The sequence below is a fragment of the Vanrija pseudolonga genome, chromosome 4 (assembly GCF_020906515.1).
Source record: "Vanrija pseudolonga chromosome 4, complete sequence".
NCBI classification, from domain to species: domain Eukaryota; kingdom Fungi; phylum Basidiomycota; class Tremellomycetes; order Trichosporonales; family Trichosporonaceae; genus Vanrija; species Vanrija pseudolonga.
The window spans coordinates 2401259-2417194 of NC_085852.1; the positions used below are offsets into that span (position 1 = coordinate 2401259).

General features: G+C 63.1%; 7 protein-coding genes across 7 annotated transcripts; 5 read left to right on the top strand and 2 right to left on the bottom strand.

Moving 5' to 3' along the window:
• Nucleotides 1-582: 582 nt before the first annotated feature.
• Nucleotides 583-2450, bottom strand: PLT3 (putative polyol transporter 3; the record flags this gene model as incomplete). The annotated part of the gene is given in 4 exon segments (XM_062772764.1): nt 583-772; nt 788-806; nt 938-1946; nt 1992-2450. The coding sequence occupies 4 exon segments, from the start codon at nt 2448-2450 to the stop codon at nt 583-585; spliced, it is 1677 nt and encodes a 558-aa protein (XP_062628748.1).
• A 1307-nt stretch (nt 2451-3757) lies between these two features.
• Nucleotides 3758-5395, top strand: LOC62_04G006200 (uncharacterized protein; the record flags this gene model as incomplete). The annotated part of the gene is made up of 3 exons (XM_062772765.1): nt 3758-3766; nt 3855-4070; nt 4214-5395. The coding sequence occupies 3 exons, from the start codon at nt 3758-3760 to the stop codon at nt 5393-5395; spliced, it is 1407 nt and encodes a 468-aa protein (XP_062628749.1).
• A 674-nt stretch (nt 5396-6069) lies between these two features.
• LOC62_04G006201 (uncharacterized protein) lies at nt 6070-7180 on the top strand (the record flags this gene model as incomplete). The annotated part of the gene is made up of 2 exons (XM_062772766.1): nt 6070-6252; nt 6290-7180. 2 exons carry the CDS (start codon nt 6070-6072, stop codon nt 7178-7180), a joined length of 1074 nt encoding a protein of 357 aa, XP_062628750.1.
• Nucleotides 7181-7655: 475 nt separating this feature from the next.
• Nucleotides 7656-8764, top strand: TIC32_1 (short-chain dehydrogenase TIC 32; the record flags this gene model as incomplete). The annotated part of the gene is made up of 3 exons (XM_062772767.1): nt 7656-7740; nt 7777-7882; nt 7960-8764. 3 exons carry the CDS (start codon nt 7656-7658, stop codon nt 8762-8764), a joined length of 996 nt encoding a protein of 331 aa, XP_062628751.1.
• Nucleotides 8765-9388: 624 nt separating this feature from the next.
• Nucleotides 9389-10525, bottom strand: LOC62_04G006203 (uncharacterized protein; the record flags this gene model as incomplete). Its single annotated transcript, XM_062772768.1, has 3 exons — nt 10461-10525; nt 9868-10421; nt 9389-9490 (listed from the first exon to the last, which is right to left on the bottom strand). Exons 1-3 carry the CDS (start codon nt 10471-10473, stop codon nt 9389-9391), a joined length of 669 nt encoding a protein of 222 aa, XP_062628752.1. The 5' UTR covers nt 10474-10525.
• Nucleotides 10526-10776: 251 nt separating this feature from the next.
• LOC62_04G006204 (uncharacterized protein) lies at nt 10777-12320 on the top strand (the record flags this gene model as incomplete). The annotated part of the gene is made up of 4 exons (XM_062772769.1): nt 10777-11021; nt 11102-11367; nt 11418-11732; nt 11760-12320. The coding sequence occupies exons 1-4, from the start codon at nt 10913-10915 to the stop codon at nt 12318-12320; spliced, it is 1251 nt and encodes a 416-aa protein (XP_062628753.1). The 5' UTR covers nt 10777-10912.
• Nucleotides 12321-13698: 1378 nt separating this feature from the next.
• On the top strand, nt 13699-15358 carry RNH1 (Ribonuclease inhibitor; the record flags this gene model as incomplete). Its single annotated transcript, XM_062772770.1, has 3 exons — nt 13699-13774; nt 13865-14136; nt 14191-15358. 3 exons carry the CDS (start codon nt 13699-13701, stop codon nt 15187-15189), a joined length of 1347 nt encoding a protein of 448 aa, XP_062628754.1. The 3' UTR covers nt 15190-15358.
• Nucleotides 15359-15936: the final 578 nt, after the last annotated feature.

Sequence of the window (15936 nt, forward strand, 5' to 3'; positions counted from 1 at the left end):
CTAGCCACCAACTCAGGGCGCCACACCGTTCCAAACGCGCTATGGGAATCTCGGCTTATCAGATTTCGGCCGACACTCAGGGCGGCGACCAACCGCCACGCGCGTGGCTGTCTCTCTCGCCCGATGACGAGGGGCCGGCGGCATGCGCAGGGGGATGCTTACCTGCGCCGCCTGTGCCGCCGGAGCGGGGCCGCTGCGACGATGGCGTGAGCTCGCCCTGCCTGCTGCTAAGCCGCCGGGGCTGTGCCGCCGGAGAGGGGACGACGAGGAGCAGAAGCGAGAGCCTCTCACCCTTCCATGGCCTGTGGCTGCTGCCCTCCTTGCCGCCGGCACCCGACACGCCCCTTGCCTTCCTCGGCACCCCCGACCCATCCTCGCCTACTCGCCTCGCCATTAGAGTTGTGCCGATCAGCCGCGGAACGCCAAAGTGACCGACCAACCTGGTGCCAGATCTGCGGGCAGCGGCGACTATTGGCACGACCCAGCCAAGAGATCTGTTGTGCGCTCCACTCGCTTGCGCGACGACGCGACGGCCGAAACACCTCGTCGTTATATTATACATGCTATACAACTAGCTGCTGCCTACGCCCCTAGCCGCGCGAGCGGCTGGCGTCGCTTGGACCGGCTCGAACGTGGTCGGGACCCAAAGCTCGCGACTGACGCCTCGCTGGCCACTGAGGCCGGCCGCTCGGGCTGTTCCGGCTCGAACAGGTCCTCCATGCCTTCCAGGTCGGCGCTGCGCGTTTCCGGGAGGAGGAGGAAGACGAAGGCGCTGAGCGCGAGGCACACGGCCGCGAAGAGGAAGACTAGGGGAGTTAGTACCGGATATCACACTCCGGCCGGGGATTGCCAGTAGCAGTCGCCGACAAGGCCGCGGCCTTATCTTAGCCCGACTGCTATCGCCCGACGTCCCCGACACCCCCTCAAGCGAACTCACAAGCGAACAGCCCGGCCGACGAGGTGAAGCGAGCAAAGGCTTGGTCGTTGAACACGGCGTCCAGCACCGCGTACAGCGCAAGAGCGATACTCACGCCGTGCGCGCGCACCCCCTGCGAGAACATCTCGCCGGTGTAAGTCAACACGCCGGCGGCGACAGTGGGGAGGTACACTGCGCGGATGATCGTCGCGAAGATGGCGTACAGCACGCCGACGCTGCGCCGGGGGTCGTCGACCCGGACGCCCTGGATGGTCCATGTCGCCCAGCCGGTTCTGTACCCTGCCAGCACGCCGCGTTTCGTGAGCACGTTGGCGAGGCCGCCGACCGCGCCAAGCGGGACGAGGAGAACGGCAGTGGCAACGGCACCGAGGACGACAAGGCGTCTGCGCCCAAGCTTGGCGATTAGCAGAGGCGCCGCAGCGGCCGAGACCAGCTCGATTGCGCGGCGGACAGCAGGGAGGACGAAGAATGCCAGCCCTGGGCCGGTCGAGCTCCGGATATACCGCCGCGCGAGGGCGAGCTCGGACATGTCGATGTTGGGGTCCTGGTCGAGCGAGGTCCCTTGCTGCCGTGGCCAGAAGGCGTAGCTGTACACCGCACCGGCGTCGGACACGACCTGCGCGCTACCGCCGAGAGTGAGGCCGACGCCGAGGCCGAAGGCGAGGAGGAGCCGGTGCCGGCTCGCGCTGTTGGCCACGAGCTCGAGGTACGGGCTCAGCTGGTGGAAGTAGTCCGACTTTTCGGGAGCCGGCCCGGCGCGGATTATCTCCTCGAGCTCTTCGAGCGCACGGGGGTCCATCTCGTCGCGGACCGTGGCGAGCGCGCGCATGGCGGCCTCGTACCGCCCCCTCGAGGCGAGGTACCGCGGGCTCTCTGGCGCCAGGAGCATGCCGAGGACGAGGATGAGCGGGAAGTAGAGCTGCACGAGGGGCGTGATTCTCGCTGCGAGCTGGGGCTGGCGCGTCGCCGCGCCCGGGGCGGCTTGCACCCAGAAGACGAGGAACGAGCCCTAGGGCGAGTCAGCGCGGGTTTCACCGGGCGGCGCGGCACTTACGAGCTGGTATGCCGCCTGCGCGAGGGAGAGGAGTGCGCCGCGGTCGGCAGTACTCGCCACCTCGGCGACGTACACCAGTGCCGAGGGGAGCGCGAACGCCTTGCCGAGGGTGGCGAAGAAGCGTCCCAGGACCGCGAGGGGGCGGCTGGGCGAGATGACCTGGATCAGAGCCCCGACAAAGGCGTACACCGCCCCGAGGAGCAGCGTCCCCCGCCGTCCTTGGCGCTGCATGAAGCACGGGGTGAGCACGAGCGCGGTGAGGATGAAGCTGGCCACGTCGCACGTGTACAGCGCGCGCCGGATCGAGTCCTGCTCCGACGCCGAGGGGAACGGGTGGTCCAGCTCGGCGAGGTACGGCGTCGACACGAGCGTCGTCGGGTCCGCGTCGTAGCCTGCCAGCACGAACGCGAGCAGCACAGCGAGGCAGGACGCCCATGTTCGCAGCCGTGGGCGGGGCATCGCGCGTCGCGGTCGTGGTTCGGGTCGTTAGAGTCGTGGGTGGTGATGGTGTTGAGGAAGCATCGAGAGATCAGTCGCGCGGCGAACGAGTTGGGTTGCTTGCTTGCTTGTTGATGCACCACTGGCCGTCGTGACCAGCCTCCCTCTCCCCCTCGGTCGGTCGAGAGACGCTGGCTGGGTGGTGAGACGGGCTTGTTGCCGCTCGCAGGGTGCAGGTCAGTTGTGACATGTCAGGTGTGCCGAGGCACGCAGGTGGTTTTGGATGAAACACGACATGGCCATTAATCCTCTGCTCGTCGTCTCGGCATTTTGGATCTTTACGGGGTCAACGAGGAACGAGGTTGCAACGTGAATCTCCTGCATACAGGGGGATTCCAGGCCACGACGACACTCGACGCGCGTGACTTTTTGACTTTGCTTCACGACGAGGGCGACAACGACAAGAGTGACGACCTGGGGTAATGCCGGCAAGTCGCGTCTTGTGCGCACCTCGAAACACGCGCAGATGTGCCGGCGGCACACCCAACACGTTCTCCACCTCGTCGTCGTGCATGACGCCGTCGCCCAGCCGTCGCGAGGAAGGGTCGCGTGCACCGCTCCTCCCTCCACCGGATATCTCCACATCCACAAGGTGAGTACCAACAACCTAACCACCTCATGCCGCTTTGGTCGCTGACATCCATGCAGCTTGCAACCAGCACCACGACCGCGCAGGTATCCACTAACCCGTACCCGCAGGCAATGGCATATCTTCATCAGCGCGCGCCGACAACTCGTCTCCGCTATTCCTCGCAACAGTAGCTGCGCTACCTGGCCCCTCGACGCGTCAAGCTATTCGGGGTGTTCTCCACGCCGTCCACGCCGGCCCACACCTCGCCGGCCTCACTGTGTCAGCTACCACGCCCAGCCCACGGTGAGGTCGCGAGGCACCCGCCCGCACAGCGTGCCGCGCCGAGTGCTGCGGGAGCCGCGGGGCCGCCTTCCTCGCCCTCCCCACCCAAGTCCCCCACGCGACTCTGCGATATCGCGCATGGGCCACCGCATGCCCCGGCGCATACGCGCGCAGGAAGAGCCGGTGCGCCTGCGCCTGCGCCTGAACCTTCGCCGCCTGCATCATGTGCACGCGCCGCCCGACTAGGGCCACGGGATAAGAGGGTGGGTGAGCGGGGTTATCACGACTTGCGCGACCATCGCCACAACCCTTCTTGGCCCGACTGGACCACTTAAGATATCAGCAAGCATGTCGCCGGGCGCGACCCGCCACTTCTCCTGATAGACGCGGCAATCTTGGCTTACAACCTGGCACCATGGTGAGTGTGCGTGGCGGCGAGAGCCGAGCCGAGGGACACAGTCGGCTGACAGTCGCCGCCACCCCACCCGTTCGCCCCCTTGCGCCGCGATTAGCCCTGGAGAACGCACTCCGACATTGCAACGGGCACCATCCATATTGGGCTCTCGGCCACTCGCCCAGGCCTTGTGTGGGACCCACCACAGACGACAGAGTACATGGGCAGCTCACCACAACTCGACCCGGCCAAGTGGGTCGAGGGGCTCAACACGACCTTCAAGCGTGGAGATGTCAACGCCGGTGGAGGCTACTGTGTCATCCGGTGGTCTTCGGTAGGTCAGATCTGGAGGGAGCGAGCGAGCACACGATAGTCGGGCGCTAAATGGCCGTGCTTGATCCCTCTCCCTCCTTCCTGTGCGCGTCGCCCCTTGCTCGCGCTCGACGCTCCGCGGAAATCGGCGACCGGACCGCGCAGGTCTCCGAGCTCGAGGACATCCTCACAGACATGGGTAACCTGCAGGTGCGCAGTCTGGGGGTCGTCAAGATCTCGCCGCCGGCGGCCCACTCGTTCTGCCTCGACCACCTCTTCTCCACAATGTCCATCCCGCAGCTGCGGAGGCTGTACCTGTCCAATTCGGTGCCCTTTCCCCCGCTATCTGTGCTCGACCTGGCCGACTATCTCCGGCACTCGGGCTCGTTTGGCCTCGAGGAGATTGCCCTCGATATCTCGCGCCTATCCATAGCGGATATTGCGGCTTTGGCCGAGGCGCTGGAGTACAACCCTGCGTCGACGCTCCGCCGCATCGACCTGCTGGACGGCACGGCGCTCAGTGCCGAATTCTACAGGCTTCAAGACTCGGGCGGGTGCGTGCCGACCAGCAGATGGGAGCTCGAGGGCCATTATGACGCCCGCGGGATGCTCTACAACCGCATCGAGGCCAGCCTCGCAAGAAACGCCGTGAGCAACGACCGTGCCCTGAGTGCGGCGAAGCACTCTCTCGTGCTCGCTCGCATCGTCCTCCGCGGTCGTCCAGCCGGCCCGAGCGCAGCCCGCGGGTACCTCTCGCGCGGTGACCGGGAGCAGCTGCAGCATCAGCAGCCCAAGGGGTGCAAGGCATCGAAGGAAGTCGTTCCCTGGGGTGCCGAGGAAAAGGCGGCCGTCCGCAAGCGCAAGATGTCGAGGTGGTTTGGCGGTGCCAAGTTCAGCGCGCCGGGCGAGTATGCGTCGCACATGCCGCAGCAGCCGCACGCGCACAGGCATCAGGAAAGCAGCTCTTCTGGCGCCTCCAGCCCCGTGATGGACAGCCCTTCGTCGCGCAGCCGCACGCTGTCGTCGTCGTCGTCGAGCACGGGGCACGGCCACCAGGCTCTGTCGTTTTCGCCCATACCCGACATGCCGCAGTTGTTCACCCACTTTCCCATCCTCCGACTACCGCAGCGCGTGCGCCTCGAGATTCTCAAGCACGGGTCTGGGGATGCTGCTGCCTTGACGTCGGACCAGTATGCGCGGCTGTTCAAACACGCTGAAGATGCGGTCGCGCTCAAGGTGCTCATCGACGAGGTTCGAGACCGGACGTACGCGGGGCAGAGCTGGAAGGAGGCCATGGGGGAGTGGATGGCCAACGGCAAGTTCTATTACGAGCCGGTGGGCGCGTGAGGCGCTAGCAAGCACAAGAGCTCATCAAGAGGTCAGCTGCCACGGCAATGCGGAGCACACCATCGTGTGGAGCATGTGCACCATCGACGGCGTTAGCCGTGGTGTGGTGGAGGCCATCGAGGCCGTGGAAGCCGTCGACGAGATGGGATGGGTGGAGGATGGTGGAGGGGGAGCGCGCGTGAGGTGGAGGGGTCGAGCTGCGAGGTGGAGGCTCGCTGGTGCTCGCGTTGCTCGGGTCGGCGGTCGGTGCATGCGGCGGTGATCGCGCTGCTCGCCATCACGCCTTGGCCGAGGATGATCAAGGCCGACGGCCGCTTTATAGTCTAGTTGTACGCATGGTTGTAGTGAAGTCGAGGATATTGCCGTGTGTCGTTGTTGGTGCCGTCCATCTCTCAGTGCCTCAACATGGCTGCATCCATCCACCTGAACGTGGGCCTGGGTCTTATCTCTGCATCTATTGACGTGCAGGTCGCCGCCTAAAGTTCGCCTTTGACGCCGCCTGCCTCGCGTCTATTCCCAGCCCAAGGCGCCTCGGCTCGCGGCCAGCTCGGGTGAAATGAAATGACGTCGGAGGGCAATCTCCGAGCTACAGCACTGGCGGTGGTGGGCGTCGATCACGCAACACAACAGCGAGACAACACAACGACTCGACTCCTCCTCATCACCATGATACCATGACGACCACGACGCACACGATCACATGCCACGCGCGCCTGAACGTCCAGGTGTGCCACTCGCGCTCGGCGGGTCTGTGGCCTGCGCGGTGTGCCGAGGGGCCGGCGTTGCTCCTGCCCGCGCCGGCGGCGTCCAAGGCGATCCCGCGCGAGGGCGGCTCGGTCGAGATCAAGTGGGACAGCGTGAGTGCGACTGTCTCCCTCACCCCGCTCACGCCAGGACGACGAGCTCGGCGATATCCTGCGCACGCTCAACCTCGTCCCCGTCCGCTCGCTGTCCATCCTCCGGCTGCACCCGTCCTCGACGTACGCGAGCGTGCTGACCCACCTGCTCTCGACGCTGTGCGTGCGCAGCCTGCGCACCTTCCCCGAGCTCGAGGACACGCCCGTGCCGAGCTCGTGCGTGCCCGCCTTGGCGGGGTTTCTGTCCTCCCCCCGCTCCACGGGACTGGAGTACCTCGCGCTCGTGCCGGCGCGGTGGACCCTGGCCGACCGCGAGGCTGTCGTGTCCGCAATAGAGAACAACCCGCGCTCGACGCTCCAGACGCTCGTGCTCCTCGCCGACGCGACGATACAGGGCTCGACGCTGGCTACGCCGGTCGCCTTCGGCTCCGAGTCGCACGTCACGCGCTGGGGCGACGCGTCGGAGCGCGCGCGGCAGAACGCGCGGCTGGAATGGAGCATGGCAAGGAGTATCTGGGCGCGCAGGGCCGTCGGCGAGGCGGCTATGGCTGTGCTCGTGCCTGCGCGGACCATCCTGCGAGCGCGCAAGCGCGAGCCCGACGAGTCGCGAGGTGGGGAGCCTACGCGCGCCACGACGTCCATCCTCGACCTCCCGCTGGAAATCACATACGCGATCCTCGAGGCCTGCGCCCCGCCAAACGTGCTCAGCGACGCGCAGCACGCGCGCCTGTTTGCGCACGCGAGCGACGAGACCGCGCTCCGCCTGCTCGTGCGCGTGCTCGCCGACGCCGTCGTGCCGGAGAGCAAGCTCTACACGTGGCGCCGCGCGATGGAGACTTGGCTGGCGGACGGGGGGTTTACGTGGGACCACGGGGTGGTGTTTCCTGTGGGTGGCGTGGCTAAGGCCGTAGAGGAGCGCTCGGTGTAGTAGGCAGGCCGTAGTTGTATCTGTGTGTTGTATGAAGCGATCACGACCAGCGTCCGTGCCCTTGTGGCAGCCACCCGACGACGCGGACACACCCCGCGCAGAGTACCGCCGGCCCCGCACACCCGACAGCGTAGCCGACGCGCGGCATACATAGCTGCGCAAAGCACAATAATAGCGCACGCAGCGCAGCGGCCTTGGTCAGCGGGGCGGGCTCGCCGAGCTGGCAGCAGCCTCGGTGTGGACTGGCCGACGGGCACGACGGCACGGTGCAATCCGATGATGTCAGGAACGAGCCGCGGCTGGTTGGGTGGAGGTGGTGGAGGCAGCTGGCTGCCTCGGCGAGGTGGATCTGTGGAGGTTGTTCATGGCGTGCTAAGTTTGGATGCAAGCGAGGTGCTGGGGTGGGTATATATGCTGGGTGGGCTGTCGAGGGCATGCTATGTTCCCCAGCTCGACTTACTCGCATCCATACACCATGAGCGCCGGAGACAAGTTTACCAAGGACACCACCGCGCAGGAGGTCGCCGAGACGTTTGGCGACCGCATCAAGGGACGTTATGGTGAGTCCCTGCCGCTCGGCCAAGGCTGACGCCTAGTCGTGGTCACTGGCACGTCGCCTGGCGGACTGGGATACGAGACTGCGCGCGCCATCGCGACGCAGGGACCCAAGCTGCTCGTGCTCGCGGCGCGCGACCAGGCCAAGTGAGTCGTCAGGCCGGCGGTCGTCCCCGGCCCGCGTGCCGCCTAACAGGGCTCGACGCTGACCCACCCCCCCGCAGGCTCGACGCAGCCAAGGCCGACATCCTCAAGGAGACGCCCTCGGCCAACATTGCCACCGTCATCCTCGACCTCGACTCCCAGGCGCAGGTGCGCAAGGCGGCCGCGGACATCGCGGCGCTCGGCGACCCCGACGTGCTCATCAACAACGCGGCCATCATGATGAACCCGTACGGCAAGACGAGCGACGGGCTCGAGTCGCAGTTCGGCACCAACTATGTCGGCCCGTGGCTGCTCACCGCGCTGCTCCTGCCCTCGATCCTGAAGACGCCTAGCCCGCGCGTGGTTGTGGTGTCGTCGGCGGGCCACCGCTCGTCGGATATCCGCTGGGACGACCTCGGATTCTCCGAGGGCAAGGAGTACGAGAAGCGCGCGGCGTACGGACAGAGCAAGACGGGTAACATCCTGCACGCGCTCGCTCTGTCCGAGAAGTACGGCGACAAGGGCCTCGTCGCCGTGTCGCTCCACCCCGGCGTCATCATGACCAACCTCTCTCGTCATCTCACGCAGGAGGACTTCAGCGCCTTCTCGGCCTTCTGGAACGAGGATGGGTCCCCCAAGCCAGGCCTCTTCAAGAGCATTCCCCAGGGAGCCGCGACGACGGTCACGGCCGCCTTCGACCCCCGCTGGGAGAAGCACAACGGTGTCTACCTCGTCGACTCACAGATCGCGCCCGATCTCCCCACGACTGGCGGTGAGGATCTCCTCGTTGGTGGAATGGGCTACATCCTGCCATATGCCAAGGACAAGAAGGCCGCGCTGAGGCTTTGGGACCTCACCAACAAGATTACCGGCGAGAACTTCTGAGCGAAAGCGAACCTGTAGGCGAACGCGGAGACGTAGTTGGATATATGATTGATGCAGTTACATGTGAAGCAACTTGAATGTGCGAGCAAGTGGGAACGAAGTGAACTCACAAATTATACGGTGAACAATCTCTGTCAAGCCGGACCCTAAACCTACTCTTCATACCATATCCCCCCAGCATCAAACCACTCCTTCATCCCCGCCCGCCAGCTCCGGTCCTCCGTCACGTACTCCCCGAGCTGGGCCACAAGGCACTTCAACGCCTCGGCATCGCCAGCATGCTCAAACAGACGGTGCCACTGGCGTAGCGTGAGCTGTGCCGGGTGGTCGGACGCCTGAACGAGGATCTCGAATAGCACTTCGTAGGGCAGGTCGAGGATCGATAGGTTTCGAGATCGTGGACGGGCCTTGAGCTGGGGGAGGAAGAAGGAGAGTAGGGTTCTTGCTGTGCTTGGCCTGACCGGTTTGGCCACCGGCTCTAATCTCGGTTCCGATACCTTGTCTGCGGCTGCCGCAGCAAGGATTGTCGACGATAGTCTCCTGGAGAGGCCTGCATTGGGCTTGGGCGTTAATGCCGACGCCGACGGAGCGGAGGAAGACTCGGTAGACGGCGCCGCGAGATTGCTAATGGTCGAGGAGAGTCTCCTGGAGATTGGGGGTGGAGTTTGCTTGGCCGACGTGACTTGCGCCTGTGCCGGTGGCGTCGACCGCCAGAATGATGACACCCTGTAGCTCAGCCGCCTCGGCAATGGTCCAGGCGGCTGTAGAGATTCACTCTTTGGTGGTGGCATTGCGGGCGCAGTGACCTTCCCAGCTTCCGCCGTGGCCTGGCCCACCGTCATTGTCGCCGTCTCCGGGGCTGTCTCGGTTGTCGTTGCGGTGGCCGTGGGTGTCTCCTTCTCGGCTGACCCTGGCAGTGGCTCCACCTTCCCTGCAGTCGGCTTCCGGCCCCGCAAGATGACTCTCGCAGGCCCCAGACCCCGCAGTGCCGCCTTCCACACACACTCTGCGATCTTGCCATTACGCAACAGTTCGCGGTCGATGTCGTGGTAGATCGGCGTGTAGCCGTACCCCCTTTCCATCCACCTGCCCTGTAGGCGTACGTGCGGGGCGGCGGGGAGCCCCATGGGCGGGCTGTCGGGCATGATCTCGAGCGTGCGCAGCGTGTAGTTGGCCTTGACGATTGGGATGAGGGACGACCGAAGCTCGAGCGCGATGTCCTCCCCGTTGATAGTCAGGTGTCGGAGCCCGTGGCTGCGCCGCCTGGCGAGGTACCCTGCCAGTGCTGAGATGACGGGCACTTGGGCCGGAAACTTCCTCGTCCTAATCCCCAGGGTTCTCATAGTGGGGATGTTGAGCTTGTCGATAAAGTATGCTATGAGAAGGGTGGCTTGTGGCTCGTCGTGGTCAACATCGCGCAGGATGATTGTTGTGATCGGGAAGCGCTGCAGCGCGCCAAGGACGTCGTCCAGCTCGGCACGGGTTGACCATGTGATGGAGTATCGCCTTGGGCTATAGGGGAACCAGAGGTCGCGAAGTGAAATCGTCTTGGACCACGCCTCGAACGCTTGGGTGTCTGCTGGCACGTCTGTCGGCGCCCACTTCATCCCCGTCTCGAAGGCGAGGTCGAGGACAAAGGAACCTTGACTCGGGACGTCTGTGGTAAATCAGTCTCGCGCCATGTACACCATCTCACCTCCGTCGTCCATGCTGAATGGCGACGACGTTGTTTAAACGAGACAAAGAGACAAAGGAAGAAGAAGATGGGTGCAATGCGATGCAGCGTGTGCTTCGATCCGCGTCACTCGGTCACTGCTGGACCGCGAAAGTGGAGGAAGGCACGACCCGCCTTTTGGTGGGGCGACCGTGGGAAACTTGACTTGGGGGTTCCGGGTAGTGTCTGTTCCGATGTGTTGGGCGGGCCACTCACTGCCTGCTGCTGTTCCGACAAGCGTGTGTCCTCGTGCTCCCCTCCCCCCCTTCCGACTCTTGCCTATCTTATAACCCCACACCAACGAGACAAGCCGCGTCCTTGTCACCCTCTAACAACCACAATACCACACCCTATGCCGCCAATACCTCGCGCCCCTACCGCCTCGATCCACCTCGACTAGCGCAGCACGCCTTGCCGCGCTTGCCGCTTCCGCAATGGCTGAGCTTCCTCCAGCGTACGACATGGACGTGGAGGATGAGGGGCTCAACTCCTCACCTTCCTTTCTTTACCTGGAAAGTATAGGCCTGACTGGAAAGGCGGGCGGTGAGCATGAAGGCCTTGTACCCCCCTGCTTGCGTCGAGGCGGCGGCATAGGCCAGCAGGCGCTGACAGTCATGCAACAGCTCTGCAGATTCTCACCAAGATCCAACCACAATGCAAATTCCTCTTCCTCTGGAATAACAACCTCGGATCGATCGGCGTAGAGTACCTGTTTGAAGGCTTGGAACGCATTCGAGCTTCACATGCCCGTGACCACAATCCGTTTGGGCTCAACACTGTCCGCATAGGGAAGAACAACTTGCGCGACGAGGGCGTGTTTGAAGTTCTTGGATATGCCGTGAATGACACGTCGCTTGAGACTCTAAATATCGACGAAAACGGGGCCGAGGTGGGTGCCGGTGGCTCGAGGGAGCCAAAGTGGATCTGACCATTCTCCAGCTGGCAGACGCTGTTGGGTTCGTTGAGCTGCTCAATGCGACAACCATCAGCTCAATGCGCTTGGACCGGAACCCACTTCGAACAAAGTCGGTTATCACACTCTTCGAAGGTATTTTGTCCAAGGTCACGTCGCTGGGCCTCGTTGGGTGTCGCATTCAGCCACAATGTGTGCCCTCGATCGTCGCCTACTTCGAGTCCCCGCGCTCTTGGCGTCTCAGATCTCTCACCATCATGAACAACTCCATGGGACGAGAAGGCATTGCCGCAATACTCGCGGCCATTGAGAGGACGAACTTTAGCCTCGAGGAGATCTGGGTGGGTGGCAATGCCGAGGACCCACAGCCCCCGTTCTACGGGTCCGGAGAAGTGAGCCCAGAAGAGGAGGCTCGGGTCGAACGGGAGCGAGTCGATAACCATAAAGCCGATAAGGCTGCAGACCGCTCCATCAAACGAATCCGTGTGCGCAATCAAGGGCTAGCGGCCCGCGTGCGAATGGCGGCGGCTCGAGTTATCGCCCCAGCCCGCATTGTTCTCCATGCGATAGCTGCCAGAAGTGACGAGATGAGCGATAGCCCTTCAACCGGCGAGGCCGGCACATTCCGCCTGCTTGATCTTCCACGCGAGCTGCAACTCGACATCGTCCGCCACTGCTCTCGAGACGGCACTGCGTTCAGCCAAGCGCAATGGCTCCGAATCCTCGCCCATGCCGAGGATCGGGGCTCCATCACCCGCATGGCCAGCAAGCTGCGCGAGATGACGATTCAGTGCGAACGGGACCTGGAGAACAATAACGGTATGGACTCGGACGACTCCAACCGCTTCTACAACGAACCCCTCATGGAGACACTTTATTTTTGGCGCGAACAAGTGGGGTGCGTGATGTGGGAGCGCGACCTGCCATGATCTGGCCACACGAGGATAACAGCGGTGACGCCAAGACAACTGGTCCAATCAGCGTACACAGTCGTTCATTCAGCGACGACTATCGAACAGCCGAGGCTGCGTGAAGCACATGATGATAACGATAGGGAAGTAGGGCAACCACATCGACCCGTTTACCGCCGCAATGACCTCACAATGGGAGCCGACAGCATCCAATGGCATCAGAAGGCATCGAACGCGCGCATGAACGCCCTGCCCCGCATTGCTTTATTGACTCCACCGCCGAAGCGCGCTGGTGTGCCAAAACTCCGGTGGATGTTTGGCTTCGCTCGCCATGAGCTGGTTATCTCGCTTCGATGGTGGTGGAGCCCGCCACTCGCAGGGTTTACCTTCGATTGCCCCCAATCTTGTCTTCGTCGGCCATGCGCAAACTGCGTCAACCATTCCTGATGGATGTGGATGGCGAGCACCGCAAGCACACGGGCTATCATGCGACGTGCCAGTGGTCGAGATTCGGCAAGTCGTCTGCCAGACAGGTCATACGAGCTCGCGATCAAGATCAAGTTCCCCAAACATGGATCTCCTCGCTGTCACACGACGTCGCGATCTGTTCATCGACCCAACAGCGGACATAGCGGCTACAGGCGGACAAGCCCCACTTTCAACAGCATGGCAAACGAACCACGAACCGACGGCAAACAGGGCGGATAAAGGATCTCGGCCACCCCGTCATTCCTCATATCGATTGGCGCTTTTGCGCTAGGACTGCTCGCGTCGACCCTTCGTCCCCTCGTGCTCCACGGCAATCACCTTCCTTCCAGCGGATGGCGCGCTCCTTTGCATCGACTCCTATGTTGACTGCCCACGACGGGGCAAGGCATCGAGACAGAGGCAGACAAATTAACTCACGTGATATTATTTACGTCACCCCCCACCGCACAGTGGCTGCACTGGCTCTGAGCTTTGACTTTGGCTCCACTGAAAACAAACAAATTCAAGCCACGGTTGAATCGCGGTCAACGGCGGTAACGGCTCCACGGCCATTGCGCGAGGACCCGACCAGTGACGTGCTAGTGACGTTGCGACGACGTGACGCCTCGCCAGACCAGAAATTGTTGAATCGTGCGACCAACCCCTCGCCCGTCGACCCCTGGCTAGGCCACAACACAAGTATGCATGCCCGACTCGAGTCTGGATCAACGCGTCTTGTCTACATCTCTCTCACTTGAACGTAACAATCGTCTTGCAGGGTTGAACGGGGTCTAGAATCAGTGAATCTGGCTATCGTCGCCACTCCGTCTCGCTATCTTCGTCTGCGTCGCCAGTCGATCGCCGACCAACTGTCCACGCCACCACATCAGGCTCCACCCACGCATCCCCACTCCCCGTCACCAGTACGATGAGTCTTCCCACTCAGGACAACAACCCTACCATCCTGTCATTCGTCGGCCGCAACTTGGTCGGCGTCGCTGGTGGTGAGTGTGGATGTGGCGACGCGTCGGTCAATAGGAGCGAGCGCGTGCGCCCGACCACCGAGCAACGAGCGACCTGACACACGTTTGCAGCCAACCGAATCCTCCAACAGGTCACCCTCGAGAAGGAGCACCTCGAAGCCCCCCTGAACGCTCTGGGCAACGCTGGCGCTGTAGCCCTGGTGCGCGGACTCGAGGCCAAACGGTTGCTGTTCTCCAACGACGTGCCTACCAAGCAATGGGGCCTGGTCCAGATAAACGTGGCCGACAATGATATCGGTGACGAAGGCCTCCTCACTGCCATCAAGTACGCCAGTGAAGACCACAAGCTGCGCATGATGTACGTGCAATCGAACAAGATTACTGTAAGTTGTTTCGGAGTGTTGTCGCAATTGGGCGAAATGATAACAGAGTATTAGCTCGGTGGTGGCGTCGACGAGTTTGTGGAGCATCTGGACCGCTCGCACCTGAATGTCCTCGTTCTTGCCAACAACGTCTTACTCTCGACAGCAGCCGTCAAGCTATTCGAAACCCTGAATGCGCCGCATCTGCACAACCTTTGCTTGGCATCATGTCGTCTTGTGCCGTCGTGTGCCCCGGCTATCGCCGAGTTCCTGCTGTCGCCTCGCGCCAAGAACTTGCGCGAACTCCAGCTCCAGGAGAACTACCTCGGTCGTGAGGGCATGAAGATGATCATCGACGCGATCGCCAGGGGCAACTTTACTCTTGAGAAAGTGTCACTGTACGAGAACAACAGGGACGAGCCTGAGGAGGTCGAGGGCGGTGACGAGGTCCCGGTACCACAACCGGTTCCATTCGTCGCACAACCAATCCAGCAAACAGCACTAGCAGTGCCTCCCCAAGGGGATGCAGGAGCGGCACCGGCGAATGCCAACGCCAACGCCCCTACAGATGAACCCGCCCCCCGCCGTCGCGAGTCGTACGTGCTCAACACGTTCTCAGAGCACGAAACCTTCGACCCTCTCCTTCGCCGGCTCCAGGGGCTTCTGTACCGGAACAACAACCTGGCGGACCGTGTGCGTGAAGCTGCGGCCCGCTCCATCGTTCCTGCACGCGTAATCATTCACGGTCGCACGCCCACGGTATCGGAGGCGGCGACGATGCGAAACCCTGTCGGCAGCCCCGAGCCATTCCCTCTGCTTTCGCTCCCTCCGGAAGTGCGGCTCTTGGTAGCTCGCTACGCCTCTTTGGATGCCGCAGCCCTGAGTCACTCGCAATGGGCGCGGATCGTCAAGCACGCCTCGGACCGCAGCACGATTGCCGACACGGCTCGGCTGATTAGCGAGGCGCAGTGGACGGCCAAACTCAAGACAAGGAGCCGAACAGGTTGCGCTCTGGACGTTTGGTGCACACGGCTCGAGTGCAACAAGTGGGAGCTTGACCGTCCTGTGCGATAAGTCGCGGCGGTCGGGCTCGAGCGGGTCGAGGAAGTCGAGCGACTCGAGCAACAGCTCGCCCTCGCCTCGACCGCCTCGCCAATCAAGTTGTATATGCCTCCACTTCTCTGTGTTTATGTGCTTTTCCCGTCGCTTGGTCATAGAGCGGATGTATAGATGGAACCGATAAGGACAGGGGTTGGTGCGAAGAGGCTGGAAATAGGGGCCAAGAGGGAAAATAGGAGGGAGGGTGCGCCGCCGCGACGCGCCGACGGAAGAGGGCCTTTGAGCGGCGAGGGCGGGTGGGTCGGGCGAGTATGGCGAGGTTGTGGGAACGGACACGTCGTGACGAAGCATGACGCGGCGACGCGACGCGACGCGAAGAAGGGAGGGACGGCAAGCGAGGCGGACGCGTCGGAGACGCGCCAGGTGTGCCAGGCGCGGAGGTGCATGGCCGTCTGGGACGGCGAGGTGACAGCGCGATCGGTGTCGGCCAAGTGCGAGGACGCCGATGATGATGATGCCAAGGTGCCGAAAGCTGGCTGGCCGGCGGCAACCGCTCCGCTGGCGCCCTGGATCTGCCATGTGGCCGAGACGACGACAACAACAATGCGGCGCGCTCCGCAACCTCGCTGCTCCCTGACGGACATGTGCACCGCTGCATCGTCGTGACCAACACTCGCCGAGCATAAGGAATATGGCGACCGCGGCATAAGGAATACGGTGTGATGACGACTGGGATAAGGAATCGCGCGCGGCGTGGCGTGA